We start from the raw sequence: 15,433 nt of genomic DNA, 5'->3' as shown, positions 1-15,433 counted from the left end.
TTCCTCTGTGGTACAAAAGCTTGGGAAATCCCGAGGTGCCCCCGGGGTACAATTGGTTTATTGCTATATTCTCGATAGAAAATTAATGATTCTTTTTAGAAAACGGGCTATCGGCTGCAGATCCAGAGCAGAATGGGATTTGCTGAGCGGTGCGGCCCCACTGCTGTGCTGACCCCATCAAGCTTTGTAGCTCAGCTCGGCGTTCATCCGGGTGTACATCTCATAGATGGCATCCAGGATGGGCGTCACTCTCGTGAGGAATTGGTGGATCTTCTCAATGCTCTCCTCCTCCTTCACCTCCTTGCCTTTCTCCAAAGCCTTGAGCAGGTCTGACTTGTAGGGCAGCGCGTAGACTGAGCCCTGTAGGATGGGGTGAGAGCAGAGCTGAGCCCTGGCTGCGGGGATGCCCAAAACCCAATGAGATCCCCAGGTCCCCCTGCCCACCCCACACCAGGATGACCCCATCAGCAGCAGTGTCCCCTGCAAATATCTCCTTAGAGACACAGGCAGGGTGGGGATGGGTCGGTGGTCCGACTTGGTGATCTTGGAGGTACTTCCCAACTTTAATGATTTCATGACCCCATGAAAAACTCCACAAAACAAGTCACCCCCCGCTCTTACCATGAAAAGCTTCTGCAGCATCCAGCCGTGGTATTTCTTGAGGGCAATCTCATAGGCTTTCATAGCATTGACACGGATGAGGTTGGGGTGCTCATCGTCCCGCTCGCCATCGGAGATGCTCTGCAGCAGCACCAGCATGAACTTCAGGCCCCTGTCGGGAGAGGGGGGCTGGTAGTGTGACCCTGAGCCTTGGAACCCCAAACCCGACGTGGGATGGCACTCTGAACCCAAGCCATACAAGACCCCCGACCCCACATCCTGGGCTGAGCCCAGGGGTGATGCACAAACTTGTCACCTCTTCAGCCACATCAGCGCCAGCGTTGCGCCCGTCTTGGGCCAGGCAGCACCGTGCATCTCCTTCTCCACCTCCAGGATGTTCTGCAGCGTTTTGAACTTGGTGGGGTTGGAGTCGTAAACAGCCCGGATTTTCTGCAAGGGTGCAGAGGTGCGGGGTCAGGGTGGGCACCTACGGCCAAGCCCCGGTCCCACAGCGGCGTGCGTGGGGTGGTGACCCCGTCGTACCTTGATGTTCCCGGCCAGGTCGGCTTTGACGGGTGAGTACACGATGGGCGTCCCCAGGCAGTCTGCAGGGACACGGGGTTAGCGTGGGACCGCGCGGGGTTCGCCCCGTGCCCGGCTGTCCCCGTGCGGCGTACAATGCCGCATTGTGCAGCGCGGCGGCTCAGCCCCGTTCTGCCCCGTTCCATTCCGGGACACCGCCGGGGGGGGTCGAGCCGTTTCCCAACGCTGCTGCTCGGCGGGTCGGACGGGATGGGGCGCCACGCCCGGCCCTGACGCAACTCCGGTGCCGCCGGGCAGCGTCCCTCGGTGGGGCGGGGGAGTGGGGCGGGACCGGGGGCGGGATCGGGGGGTGCGGACGGGGACCGGGGGGATGGAACCCGGGGGGTGTGGGACCCAGATTGGGGTCCCGGCACCGGACAGGGCGGCCCGGTCCATGCGGGGGTTGGTAAGCGCTCCGTGCCCGTGGGTGGCAACGTGCCGGTGCGGTCCGGTATCGGGTCCAGCAGGTGTCGCAGCCCCCTCGTCCCGCTCTTACCGAAAAAGGGCGGCAGGTGCGCCACGGCCTCCAGGAAGGGCAGCGTCTCGATCTGCTTGTCTGCCGGCAGCGGCCGGAACTCGTGCTCCAGCAGCAGCGCCATGCCCGGCCCGGCCCGGCCCGCACCGACCCGGCACCGACCCGGCAGCGCGGCGCGCCGCGCCACGCCCCTCCTCGCGGCCGGCCAATGGCTGCGCACGACCCACCGACCTGGCCGCCAATCGGAATGAGAGGGCGGGACTTGTAGCAGTGAGTGGGCGGTGCTTAGCGGTGCCGTGGGCGTGGCTTATCGAGGTGAAGGGGCGGGGCTTGCGGTGCGCCGAGCCCCGGGAGCACGCGGTCCGCACCGCGACCCTCCTGGACCCCCGGGCCTCGCAGCTCGGGCCGAGGGAGCGGGCAGCTGGGCAGCCCTGTGCCCCTTGTGCACCCACTGTCCTGTACGCCCACACCCGTACAGCCGGGCCCCAAGCCAGGTGCTGTGATCGGGTGGCTCTGAATTATTTAGCAGAGGTGAAGGTTTCACGGTGGGCAGATGGCACGGAGCTCGGTGACCCGGGCAGCAGCCAGGACTGAGCCCAGTTTAACAGCTCAGGCTGCCCAGGACCCATCCATGGCCTCTGGCACTTCCAGGATGGGGCACCCACAGCTCTGAGCAGGGCCTCAGTGCCCTCTGAGCGAATCATTTCTTCCTGACATCCAACCTGTTTCTTTTCTTGTCGATTAAAGGCGTTCTGCCCTGTCCTACCGTGATTAGGCTGCGTACAAAACCGCTCTCCTGTTTACAGCCACGGAGCTGCAGCCGGGACACGCCTGCCTCCAGCAGAGCCTCCAGCAGGGCAGTTCCCAAAACCCAGACACTTACTGGGCGCTCTGGATGCACCGTGCAGAAGGAGGCACGGGGCAGCACCAGACCTCGTCCCCTCATAGTCAGCACCCAGAGGCCGTGCCCAGAGCCAGGCCGAGGAAACCCAAACCTTTCACCCGCCTGAAATATTCACAGCGCCATGAATACTTAAAGCCCGGGCTGTGCGACACGACGCGCGCTGACAGTAGCTCGGGTGTTGCGGCCCTTCCCGTGCGGCCTCTCCGTTCCGCGAAGCGCCGCCCCGACGCTTTTTGTCCCTCGGCGGCTCCCGTACCCGTTGCCACGGGGACGCGCGGCGGCCGTCGCGGTCTATAAGGGCGAGCCATGGCGCTGTGGCGGGCGACGCGTGGCCGGGCTCTGGAGCGGCGGCGGGAGCAGGAGGCGCAGAGCCGGCTGTGCTGGGAGAGCTACAGCCGCTCGCTCGCCCGCGCCGCGATCTGCTGCTCCGCTCAGGCACGGTGGAGCGCGCCGCGGGGTGCGAGCGGCCCGAGCCCGGTGCGGCGGCAGGCGGCGGAGCGGCTGGAGCAGCGCAGGGAGCGGCTGCGGGAGCTGCTGAGCGACGAGCGGGACGCGCTGGAGGCGGAGCTGCGGGCGGGCGGCGGGACGGAGCCGGAAGGGGAACGGGAGCGCTGCGCGGAGCTGAGGGCCGCCCGCGAGGAGCGCAGGAGGCGGGTGAGCGCCGCGGGGGGCGATGCCGAGCCGGGCGGTGCGCGGTGCGTCCGCCGACATCGCTGTCTGCGTTCAGGTCGCCGAGCGATTGCTGCACCAGCACTGGAAGCAGAACTGCGCTGAGCTCCGGGAGGTGCGCGTTCGGAGTGAGCGAGTCACAGAACTGAGTGGGAAGAGACCCGAACGGCATCGCGACCGCAGGGACACCCGCAGCTCCATCAGCGCTCACAGCCCCGTCCCCTGAGCGCGGCTGTCTGTGGGGATGGGGCACCACCACCTCTCTGGGCACCCTGTGCAGTGCCTCACTGCCCCGTTGTAAACAACTTCTTATGTCCAGTCTAAATCTCCTCGCTTTCAGTTTGAAACCATTTTTCTTCCAGCCCCTTGAGATGTTGAAGGGCCGCTCTCAGCTCTCTCCACAGCCCGTTCCTCTCCAGGCTGCACAGTCCCAGCTCTCCCTCTGTCCACACAGAGGGCTGTTCTGTCTGTCATTGTCTTGGCCCTCCTCTGGACGTGCTCCAACAGATCCGTATCTCTCCTGTACTGAGCACTCCACAGCAGTACTCCAAATTTAACTTGAGCGTCATCATATATCTGCTGTTGTAATTCACCCTGAGTCACAGCAGTCGCTGCACCAAGATCTGACAAGCAGAGGGCGAAGAATTAAAAAGGCCCAACTGTAAGGGATCACCCCAAAGCAGATATTTCTCAGAGGCTCAGAAATCTGATAGTGAAAGCAGATCTTCAGTGCCTGTGATGTAAAGACCGTTGGTACTAACCTGTTTCCCACTCTGCTGACGTGCTGCTCCAGCAGCTGGTTTCAGTATCACCACAGTGTCCCTGAACTGGTGCGTGACATCAGCCTGAGTTTGTGACCTCTGGGCGTTGGGGACAGTGCAGAGAACAGGCTGTGGGATTCCAGGCAGTCCTGGGTTCTGCTGGTGATAAGAAAGCCTCTGACAGCAGTGCTGTCTCTCTCTGCAGGTGGAGTCAGAGCTGCACAAGAAAAGCGTGGTGGAGTCCTGGGGTGAGCAGCTGAAGCAAAAGCAGCAGGTATGCTGGGGCTGCCTGAAGCACGGGCTGCAAGAGGCTGGCCTTCCTGTGCTACCAGGGCTGGGGTGTGAGAGGAATGAGAGCTGGCTATTTGTCGTTCTCTTGTACCAAATAATGACTGAGTTTGCCTTGCTTGTTCTCACAGTGGTGGGAGGTTCTGGTGTCTGCAGAATAGCAGGAGTTGTTGATGGGAAGGATGTTTTCAGTTAAGAGTTATTGTTTATATCCAGCAAGTATCTTGTCTCTGTAGTTTTGTTTAGTGCTTGTTTTCTTCCCTAGAATATCTTATTCTGTATTCTATATGTGTCAGCTTCCAGGAATCCAATTTGAGCATTTACTGAACCGAACCACAGGCTGTTTCTTTGAGTTTAGCCTAACCTTAAATGCAATGCTTTGTTTTGGCTCTATAAGCAAGGAGCAACAGAACAAGAAGAGAGAAAGCTTTATGAAAATGAGTATGAAATTGCACGAAGGGAGGCTCTGGAAAGAATAAGACAAGAAGAAGAGAAACGTCGTCTGGAAAACAAGAAACAAGCAGAGATGTTGCTTCAACAGATAGAAGAACTGAAGTTACGGGAGGCAGAGGTAATTTTCAGCTTCTCCTCATGTAGGAAGGAAGTTCATTGCTTCACTTGGAAATGCAGCAACGTTGACCTGACCTCTTCCCTCCGGATTTCCCCTAGATTAAATTTGAAACACAGTCAGCTGTGACTTGCATTCTGTCAGTCATGTAGACCTCTCCATGAATGCAGGTGTGTGAGAGGTTCAGATGGAAGGCTTTTTCAGCTGAAGCTCCTCACCTTATCTCTTATGCTGTGAGCAAGAGATACACAAATGGTGTGGAGTATTTACCATCATTGTGAGTTTGACTGCTTGCACAGGAACAGTGTGGTACAAACTCTGGTACAAAGGCTCTCAGGGATGTCCTAGCTCCCTGAGCTTTCTTGGTTATTGATTTTCCCTTTTCAAAAACATTAGGCAACAAAGCTGAAGAAAGAACAAGAAAATTTGTTAAAGCAGCAATGGGAGCTGGAAAGCTTAGAAGAAGAGAGAAAACAAATGGAAGAGCACCGGAAGAAGACTGAGCTTGGGTATGGGATCAGTGTAGCTCTAAGCAGTGATGGATAGAATCTCTGCCTATGACCATGATAGTACTTGCAGCAGGAGGAGATGTTTTAGATAGCAGGGGTGGGCAGTAAATACTTGTTTTTTTTTTTTGTTGGAAGTGCCCAGAACAGCAAAAAACATTTATTTATAACATTATAAAACATTTATAAGCACGAATGCATTGGTGTCAATAGTGCTTTTTGTTCGTGTTCAAGGTAGCAGGTATTTCTGTTGCCTCTCTATATTTTGTTGTCATAAATATAGTTCCTTGAATGCTGGTATATTATAAAACAGGGCTTTAGAGAGAGTCTGAATTTGTTTTGCTTTTCTCCTTCAGTCGCTTTCTGAGGCATCAGTGTGATGCCCAGTTGAAGAGACGAGCCCAGCAGATACAGGAGGAGCTGGTAAGAGGAAAACATCTTATGATTTATACACCATAGATACTGCATGCTGAAGGAACTTGTTCTTTGTATGTATGTGTGTGTGTCTGCCTCCAGTGCCTACAGATAAGCAGTTAGGAAGCCTCTTCTGGCTTATGAACAGGGCTGGAGTGAAAAGATCACAGTGAAGCTGGCAGTCAGCGTCTTTCTGAGCGCACACCCTACGTCAGCAATGATTTGTACAGAGCACAGAAATACGCAGGCTGGAGGCCTGCTGGATGGTTGTTAATCTTCAGGTTTTGTTTTCCCTCAAGGAAACAGACAGACAAATCTTATTAGCCCTCCTCGAGAAAGAAGAAGAGGATCAGCGCCGCCAGTCTGAAAGACGAGAGCGAGCTGTTGCAGATGCTGCCTGGATGAGACGTGTCATTGAGGAGCAGCTCCAGTTAGAAAAAGAGAGGGAGGCAGAGCTACAGATCATTTTTAGGTGTGTGTGCACCTCTGCTGTACATCGCCTAAAGAGAATGTGTGTGCTGAATATTCTTGCCTGTTTGGCAGAGCGCGTTGCTGTTTGTTAAATAGGTGGACGTTTAGAAGTGGACATCAGAAAAAGGTGCCTGGTTGGCCTTGCTGTTGTAGAAATGTGCCTGTAGGTAAGGAGTAACATTAGAAAGGAACCTTTCTTTCACCTTTAGAGAAGAAGCTAGAAAAGTGTGGGAGAAGAGGGAAGAACAATGGGAAAGAGAGAAGATGGCCAGAGATCGCCTGATGAATGAGGTGATGACTCTTTCTGATGAGGTGTCTCTTGGTTTGACAAAGCTGTTGTTCCAGCTGTGACCTTCCGACCTGCAGAGGGTCACAGCCTTCTGTGCTCGAGTCTTTCTGTTGGTCTGATAAACTTTTCTGAGAACTGTTTAACTGCCTACACTGAGATTTCCCCAGGCTTGGTTCTATATCTGGCCTCTTCCTTATCTACTCTCTTAATCCTCTCATTTCATACAGGTCCTTGCAGGCAGGCAGCGCCAGATCCAGGAGAAGATGGAGTTAAACAGACAGGCCCAAGAAGAGTCTATAAAGCAGCGAGAGCAACTGATAAAAGAGCTTGAGGAGGCAAGAGAACTGACAAGGCGAGAGAAAGAGCAAGAGAAGGAACTGAAAACAGCTCGCAGACAGGAATTGGAAGCTCAGGTATAGCATGCTTTTCAGAGAGAGAGCAAAGTGTTGAAGATGCTGTTCAGAACACTGACACAGCTGATCCTTCTGCAAAGTGCATGGCTACGTGCCGTTGCAGAGATTTACTTGGCTTCTGAGCCATCAGTTGAGGACATTCCTGGTCCCAAGTGCACCATCAGCCTTTCTGGCTGTTTCTGTTCAAGTGTCTGCACAGCCACTGGCTTTGTTGTCATCTGTTGGCTGAGCCAGCGTGCCTGTTCAGGCTGGTTGTGCTGGAAACCTTGCTGTGCTACTGCCTCCAGCCACGTGTTTGTGTTCTGGCCTGCATCTCTGTGACCTGGCTGTAACAGCCCTCATCTTGTCTCTGCTCAGCTGACAGAACGGCGCTTACAAGAGCAAGAGGAGCAGGAACGCCAGAGGGAGGAGGAGGAGGAGGAGAGATCAAACAAGCAGCGCTGTGCAGAGCTGGTGCAGCAGGAGGCCAGGAGCATGGCTGAGCAGGGCTACTGCAGCAGGTAGCGCAGCAAGGAAGTCATCCTAAGGCTCAAGGGCATCAGGAAGGATGACAGCCTCAAATGTGAAACTAAACGTGTGCAGTTGTTAAAGTTCTTGCAGCAGTGCGTCTGTGCTGTTCGATCTTTTCCTCTTCTGTTGTGCTAAAAATGAATCTGAGTTTGTGTTACTCTGCTTAACCACATACCCAGAAGACCATGTTTCTCATACTAAACTAGGAACTGGCAACTCGCTGTCATTTAATAGGTAGTAGCTAGAAGAGCCAGAGAAAGGTGGAAGGGGGATGTTACTGCACCAGAGCATCCACTAAAAGTGACCTATTTTTCATGATAATAGTCTGCATTTGCTACTGTGTGTTCTTTGCCTGCTGGGCAGCGTGTGCAAAATTAATGATAAAGCCCATAAAGTAGCCATGATGTTTTGTTTCACTGTTAGCTCTGCGGTCACCCAAAAGCAGCGTGCACCTGAATGTTATCATCCTTTCTAACTGAGAGAGCACAAAATGATGCTGTGGGTGATGAGAACACTCTGAAGAATTGAGGAACTCCTGAAATAATGATGGCTGTGGGTTGGCCTGCAGCGATGCCAGGACTCATCTCAGAAGTTGTGCTTCTGAAAATATCTGGCTGTGACACAACTGAACACCAGATCAATTTTCTGCTGACGTTAATAGAGCTGGAGGTTTGAGCATGCTTGGAGGGCTGCACCCTGAACTGCTCTGCTTACTCCATGTTCAGGAGACACGATGCATTCCAGTAAGTGCTGCACTGGGTTAAAACAGCAAAGAAGTCAAACTTCTGTTGCGGACCTGAAACGTGGAAGAACCTGTGCCTCCTGTGGAACAGGAACTGTGAGCCTTTAGCTGCTGCTTTCTATTTAAGCTTTAAAATCCCCATTCCCACCTCTGAAGGAGGACGTGCCTGGAAGCCCCTGCTGTCTTTTCAGGGTTGCTTCGTGACCCATCTCAGATCAGTAAGATTGGTAACTTGGCAGTAATTGTTAACGTGCCCAGTTCCTCTCCAGGACATATTGAAAGCTTCCATAAGCTTTTGCTTTATTTTTTTTCCTCTCCTTTGTTTCACAGTGAATAATTATGAGCTGAATGTTTGTTAGTTTCCTTTTAGTTTCAAACTGCTGCAGTGCAGAAGGTGAGAGGAGTTTCAGCTGATGATTACACTTGATTCTCAGCTACTGTCATAAGAAATTGCAACTGAAAACCAGGCCCAGCACTTCAGCTGGCTTGGCTTGGTACATTCAGATCCATCTTAGCTACAGGAACTCATCCATGACTTTTTCTCTTAGAACAGTGATAAATAATCTCAAGTATTTCACACACTGGAAAGGTTTTAGCATTTTATAGTAATACAGTAAACAAAAGATTAAATCAGACAGCATGACACTGAAAAATACAAGTTTTGGAAAAGGCAAAAGAATTTTTACTTTCCTATGCAGCATATTGTAAAGAAAGAGCAAAGTTGTTTACAAGGGGGGGAAAAAAAGGACATCTCCTTAGAAAACAACACAACAAAACCAAGAGTTTTATGAATCTTCTGACCTGCAGTGCTGTAGGATTTGGGGGCTCAGCTACTGCTCCACAGTTCCACAGCTGTGCCACTCTGTGTAAAGATCTGACACAGCACATAAGCCTTTGCCCAGGCTGCCTCTGTTCTACTGATGGAATCTGAAATCTGCACATCCCACATCACGTGCGTTGTTCTGGAGCAGTGCTGTGGTGTGGTGAGGACCAACCTAGAATAAACATTTGTTCAGAGATGGTGGAAACTACCAGAAACACGGCTGATGTGCCAGAAGGCCAAATCAATCCATTACAGGTGGCCATGTTATTACAGCCAGACCTTCCAGTGAGTCCTAGGAAAACCTGGAGCAAGGGCTGTCAGCTGCTGCAGTGTCCCTTTGTTTGGTACAGGTGTGAAGTGACACCTACAAGGAAACTCAGGGTCACCCAGCTTTGGAAATCAGGGAGGGTGTGTGAAAGGGAAGCATGCAGCGCTGGCCTGAGAGATTTAGAAATGCTGTCTGCTACCTTTCAATGATGCCAAGTTCAGAACAAGCTCCCAGCAGATTATCAGTGTATTTAAGTGCCAGCAGCGTAATTTGGAAGGTAGTTTTTAAGATGTCTCTTCTGGTTCTAATCCCAGCCTGTCTGCATTCCTGTGAGCTTAGGGAAAGCATAGAAAGGGGGAATAAAAAGTCACCCTGCTGGAGATTAATTCACTGGATTGTCATCAACCAACTCGGGCTACTTAAAAAAAGGAGCTAAGCACAACATCCAGGAAGCCCACAGCGTCCAGGCGCTCTGTTTATACACCACACAGCCTGACCTGAAAAGGAAGGCATGGCTGAAGTTTGTTTGCTAACCTCCACACGGCAGTTTTTGCAGCAGGAAGCCTTGCTGGCAGGCTCTGTGCCCTGTTTGTCACACAGCAGACAGCCGGCCCTGGCTCAGATGCTTCTGTGCAAGCTGTCTGAATGTTCTCCTCAACTGCTGACACGTGACAGCTGCTACAGCTCTGCAGCTTCTCTCCTGCATACAATGAATTGGCTGCCAGCTGAAGTGCTGCTCCTCCAGCATCACAGCGTGCTTCCTAGGAGGATGCAAGGAGGCAGAAGTTAGCTCTTTTTTTCCATGCAGTTTAGATTTTTTTGGTAATTATGGTCTTATGTGGTTTTTTTTTGAAGTTTCATGAACTGGAAAAAGCTGACATGCATTGGATGTTTACCCCTATGTACCTCTGTGAAAGGCAGCCTAGCACAGGTTATCCAGCATACAGCCTGACAAACGCTGAATGCTTTGCACAAAACTTATGGGATATAAGAAATCTTTTCACATTTGGGTACAGTGAGGTACAGAGGTTATATGCTATGGCAGACACAGCTTCTTTTAACTGGCACTGTAACTTCCTTTTTTTTCTTCCTTTTACATCACAAATCTTCAGTGAAACTTCATCAATGCTGCTGGCGTTGCCTTGAAGATGACAGAGAAATTCCATAGGAAACTTAAAAATGAGTTACTGAACCAGAAACAAAGGATAATATTTTAACCACTAATGCCCTAAAGTAACATCAAACATATATATTAACGGCATAGTGACAACTAAAAGAAATAACTATTCAAATTCCTTCCAAAACAGATAAAGTGACAAAGACCTTGTATAGTTACATGTAACAAGCTTGGATGCCCACAGCTACTCTTGTTTCAGCAGACTAAAAATGTACTATTATTGCACAACAGTTGATGGGAACGGGTCAAGTCTGGCTTGTACTCCATCACCAGGACTACAAGCATCCTGCTGCTGGTGAGCAGTTGTCCTGGAGCCTTCAGAGCCCGCTTCACTGCAGGTTTCTCCATCAGCAGCAGCAGCACTGCACACGAGGCTCCAGGATGGACAGAGCAGGGTGAGATCCTGCCCTCTGATATGTGCAGTTGTCTTCGGTGGGGATTTGGCAAGCAATATCTGAAAGCAGCAAGTGGCCCCAAGGAAACATCTAGCAAGAGCTTGATACAATGCTGGTACGTGATATTGGCTCAACAGCTATTTGCAACATGCTACTATCTGTAACTAAACTGGCAACACAGGCACAAAATAAGGCAGTGGGTTAAATTAATCATTAAAATTGTTAGAAAACATGCAAAAATAATACTGAGTTTAAAAAAAAAAAAAAAACAAAAAACAAAAAGAGGTTTCTTGCCCCTTTAGTTTTTCCTCATAAAAATCCAAACAGTTCCACACCTATATTTGAAATCCAACCTCTAAAACAACAACAAAAAAAGCCGAGTGTGACTCAGTTGTTGTTCTCTTTGGTTGTGATGGTAACCAGCTGCTTGGCAGCCTTGGCGATGTCGTAGGCGCACTGGATGACCTGCTGTGTGACCAGCTGGATGTCTGTCGTGGGACACGTCTCCACTGGAAGGGTTTTTTTGCACTCGGATTGGAGTCTGTAGGCACTAGATGTCAGCAGGCGCAAAGAAGTCCTTACCAGCTCAGATTTGGGTTTCTGGGAAAGCAGAAGTGGAACCAGACAGAAAAAACAGAAGCGATTTAGGATGGCTTTTAACTACCCAGTCGTGCTCGACAAGTTGCTCTTTAAGGTGGGCCCTCTGCTGCTACAGCTCTGCTGCTACAGCGCATGCAGCGTTCCCTCTGTGCTGTGATAGAAGGCATCGCTGCAGGCGTGGGGTAGGAGAGGATGAAACAAGTTCCCAGAATGTCACCTCTTTAATCTCAAGTGCAGGGGCAGTGGATATGCAGGGAACAGTGATTCCTGCTCTCCATTGAGAAGTTACTCACAGAAATTTTCTAATGCCCGTTTCCTGGCTGATATCAGGGCAGAGCAGATGGTCAGTTCAGAGTAAGCACAACAGCATGAGATTCTCCTGCCAGTTTTACTCAGTAACTTCAGGATGGAGATTTGACTCCCTGAAATTTACTTTGAAGGTCTACACATATCTGCATTGGGAAACACATTCAAAAAGAAACCAGGGGGTCCAGCTAAGTTCCAGTAAAGCCCCATGACTCCTTAAGCAAAAGGCAAGTAGGTTTTCATGAACTGCATGCACTTTTTCAAGTCAGAAGTCCAAAGGTAAAATTAGAGGCCTGAATACACAAATTAACCTTACCTGATTAGCATGGGAATAAGCATACAGATGAAAGATTCAAACACCAACCCATTTACAGCAAGGAAATCCAACAAAGAATGAAGCCAAAAACACACTTACTTTTGGGAACAAGGCTGCCATTTCTGTCACTGCCACGTGTATTCTCTCAGAGCACGGTATATAGCTGCAAACAGATGCAATCTATTATTCATCATGTCTGCACTGCCTTTCCTCTTCAGTTTCACTGCTCAGGGGCTGTTATTCTAGAAACAACTGGGTAACAAAACCCCATACATATTCCAAGGCTATCTGTGAAGGCTGTGCTTTAGGCAACTGCAGCAGATCCAGCACACAGCTGGGTGATTCCTAGTGCCTCCTTACCCAGCACTGCCAGCACACTGCAGCACAGGTCTGCATGCAACACCGTGACTTCAGAGAAAACAAGAACTGATAACACAGAATCCTTTCCTCAGTTTTCATCATTCTTCACTCACTGTTTGAGGGAACAGCCGTCCAGATCTATTATGCCAAGCACTGTCAGAAAAAGTCCCAATTTGCATTCAATTACAAAACACGTGTCTGTGAATATTAACTACACATTAAGTCATAACTTGCATTTCCTCCCTGCCCCTGAGCTTGCCTCTAAATTGGGCAGAAAGTCGCTCAGCTGGTTGTGTTTGGTGTATGTACAACAGACAGAGCTGCTATGCGTGGCACAGCGTGCCCAAGCAAACCAATCCATGCAGTCAGACAGGCAGTAAAGGCTCCACACTTTGGCAGCATTTAAACAAAATCTGGTGTTGCTTTGGGGGGAAAAAAAATAACTGTTTTTGACTCAGTGCAGTGCTGACAACCAGAAGTGGATGCAAACACATTTCTCTGCATGTGGGATCTGAGAAGGGTGAACTCTGTGTTTTGAAAGAGCTCTATCTGCATAAACCAAGAGACTGGAAGGGCACACTGCTGCAAGAGAAGTAGTTAAACCATGAAGGATCCAGCTAAAAACATCCTGGGATCCTGGAGTTCTACGAAAACCAAAGTGTTTCAATTGATTTTGTGTTTCATTCAAACACAGCAAGCACCATTCACAGTTCTCATACTGCAGTTCACAGGCACATGCAGCTTTAACTACCAACTGCTGTCACAGCAGTTCAGTTTTAGGCTAAATACCCAGTAATTCTATTGAGTTAAGCAGCGATGGCTGACCAAATGAATGCAGACTCCATCAGTCCTCAGAGATTGCACTTCTGACTCGCACACCAATTAGTCTGCTCAAAACAAAGCAATAGTCTTCAAGGTTTTGATCCTTCAAAAACTCCGTTTCAGCATTAGTTAATTAAGATGGTTCAGTCTTATGCAAAAGAACCTCAGAACCACAGCAACAGCATTCAAGAAAAACATCCAGCAGTCGTAGGTTATGGCAGATCACTGCCCTTTCAAGCAACAAAACCAAACTGCAAACCCCACAGTTGTTATGCAGCCATCTTGCAACACCAAACGTGTAAAAATGGGTCAGTTGCAGATGCACTGAGAAGGAAGCAACAGAGTGGGGTCATTTTGGCAATGCAGGAAAACTGCTCGAAGAAATAAATTTAAAAAAAGGGTATTTCTGTATGTCTCAAATCACCCAAGTTCTTCCAAATAACCTAAAAGTGGAGGAAATCTTCCACGTCCACTGTAATTCCATTCTGCAAGTGACTCAGAAATTAATGAGCTCCCTGCAAGCCACACTGAACAGCACTTCACCTCATAAAAAAGCCAGTTTTGCTGATTAAACTCTCCACCAAGGCAGATAAAACCCTACAAGTACCCAAGTGAAGATTAACGATGCCTATTTCACAACACCTTCCCCAGGTTACTGTCAAGTTTATGGTATGTCTTGGAGGGAGGGCTTTACTGCTCACAGGAAGCTCGTGAAATAACCTGATGCACTGGATGTGTTCACACACATCCCAGGAAGACATCGGGGGGGTTTGTGGCAGCTCACAGAAGAGAATCCATCATCACCAGGAACTGGTGGCAAAACTCTTCCTCCGTTTCTGACACAGTAACACCTGGGGTTAAAACTTGGGAAGTTATGTTTCAGAGAACATTTCACTTAAGTTTCCTTTTTATTTTAGGCATTAATGAAACATTTGGTCAGGTTAGAAGACTTTTAACTTTTTTTTTTTAATTGGTTCAAGACCAAATTATCTTCTTGTTCAACACGTCAGCTGTATCAACAGTTGAAGACCTAAAGCTGAAAAGTGGGAACATTGCATGCAGGGAATCATGAAAATTCTGCACTTTTGCAACAGTGCAGAGAAGCAGCAAGCCTACATTGTGCTGTCAGTTATCATCATTCATCTCCTTGGACAACAGGCACAGCAGAGACAGAAGAACATCTTAAACTAGGGCAGCTCAGTTCCACTCTGCAATTCTGTTCTGCATTAAAAGGAGCTTCAACTGAACCAGCTTGGAACTCCCTGCACTCGATACCTGAATTTTCCTTGTCTTCCAAAGCATTTCATGCATAGCCTTAACGACCCCTGGGCACAGGGAGGAAGGCAGCAGAGAGAAAGAGAAAGGACACTGTGCCTGGGAGGCAGGGACAGAGGCCAGAGTACCAGGAGGCAGGAGCGGGCTGCGGGCTGTGCAGGGGCTGCAGGGGAGCTCTCTGAGCCCAGGGAACCAGGGTGCTGCAGCAGCCAAGGCTGTGTCTGAGCCTGAGGGTGCTCACACGCCTGAATGGTCTACAGGCCAGAGGAGCACAGGGAAAGGAATGGAAGGAAGTCAGGAAACAAAAAAGAAGGGAAGAAGGTGTATCATTAATAGATTGTTTTCTTGCATCGTTTCATTACTGTCTGATCATCTATGCAGCATGCCATTCTTTTATCCACAGCACTGCCAGCAGGAATTTGGAAGCTGTTATATCCCCAGCTATCTCAGTTTATCAAAGAAGTGTTCCCCTGTTGCAGGGATGGAATGGAGGAACCATTCTCCTCCATCCTGAGCAATTCTCACCCCCTCAGACAAAGCCAGGGAACAGGAAAACAAAGAAAACAGCTTCACAGTTCAGTGAAGCTTATACTCATGTAAGTAAGTACTGGCAAACACCACCATAGCCCAGGCATGGTACACAGAGCACAGAAAACAGCACAGGTTGTTTAAATATCTATTCAATTTAACAGCTAAAAGCTGGGTACACTGCACTGTTTTTTCCAAGGAAAGCCTTGACATACGGAAAACCCAAACTCATTTAAAACTTCTCTTACTATTGCTCCTTATTATCTGTGAGAATCAAGTAACAAAGGACTGCTGTGGAAAAGGTTATGGGCAGGGCAATGAGCTCAGCACTAACACATTAGAACTGTGAGAAGGAGGAAAGGCAGTGCACT

At 49.9% G+C, this 15,433-nt stretch overlaps 3 protein-coding genes across 9 annotated transcripts in view; 1 reads left to right on the top strand and 2 right to left on the bottom strand.

Moving 5' to 3' along the window:
• Positions 1–19: 19 nt before the first annotated feature.
• Positions 20–1,834, bottom strand: LOC125701711 (glycolipid transfer protein). Its single transcript, XM_048964120.1, has 5 exons — positions 1,679–1,834; positions 1,144–1,205; positions 917–1,050; positions 622–772; positions 20–360 (listed from the first exon to the last, which is right to left on the bottom strand). Exons 1-5 carry the CDS (start codon positions 1,779–1,781, stop codon positions 178–180), a joined length of 633 nt encoding a protein of 210 aa, XP_048820077.1. The 5' UTR covers positions 1,782–1,834; the 3' UTR covers positions 20–177.
• A 1,002-nt stretch (positions 1,835–2,836) lies between these two features.
• Positions 2,837–11,137, top strand: LOC125701596 (trichoplein keratin filament binding). 3 transcript variants are annotated; one of them, XM_048963870.1, is made up of 10 exons: positions 2,837–3,215; positions 3,289–3,345; positions 4,197–4,265; positions 4,677–4,850; positions 5,244–5,356; positions 5,710–5,776; positions 6,067–6,239; positions 6,448–6,529; positions 6,755–6,940; positions 7,298–11,137. In XM_048963870.1, exons 1-10 carry the CDS (start codon positions 2,868–2,870, stop codon positions 7,442–7,444), a joined length of 1,416 nt encoding a protein of 471 aa, XP_048819827.1. In that variant the 5' UTR covers positions 2,837–2,867; the 3' UTR covers positions 7,445–11,137. The 3 variants fall into 3 exon arrangements, with proteins under 3 accessions (XP_048819827.1, XP_048819828.1, XP_048819829.1); XM_048963871.1 differs by lacking the exon at positions 3,289–3,345; XM_048963872.1 differs by lacking the exons at positions 6,067–6,239; positions 6,448–6,529.
• Positions 8,779–15,433, bottom strand: part of GIT2 (GIT ArfGAP 2) — a 24,746-nt gene continuing 18,091 nt past the window's right edge. For all 5 annotated transcript variants that reach the window (XM_048963857.1, XM_048963860.1, XM_048963858.1 and 2 more), the window contains 2 exons: positions 12,177–12,240; positions 8,779–11,455 (listed from right to left, as the gene is read on the bottom strand). In XM_048963857.1, the coding sequence (XP_048819814.1) occupies positions 11,243–11,455; positions 12,177–12,240 (277 nt within the window). In that variant the 3' untranslated portion in view covers positions 8,779–11,242. The remainder of the gene's footprint in view (positions 11,456–12,176; positions 12,241–15,433) is intronic.

This window comes from Lagopus muta, chromosome 17, assembly GCF_023343835.1.
Source record: "Lagopus muta isolate bLagMut1 chromosome 17, bLagMut1 primary, whole genome shotgun sequence".
In the NCBI taxonomy this organism is placed as follows: domain Eukaryota; kingdom Metazoa; phylum Chordata; class Aves; order Galliformes; family Phasianidae; genus Lagopus; species Lagopus muta.
This window is presented reverse-complemented; position numbering and strand designations above follow the sequence as displayed.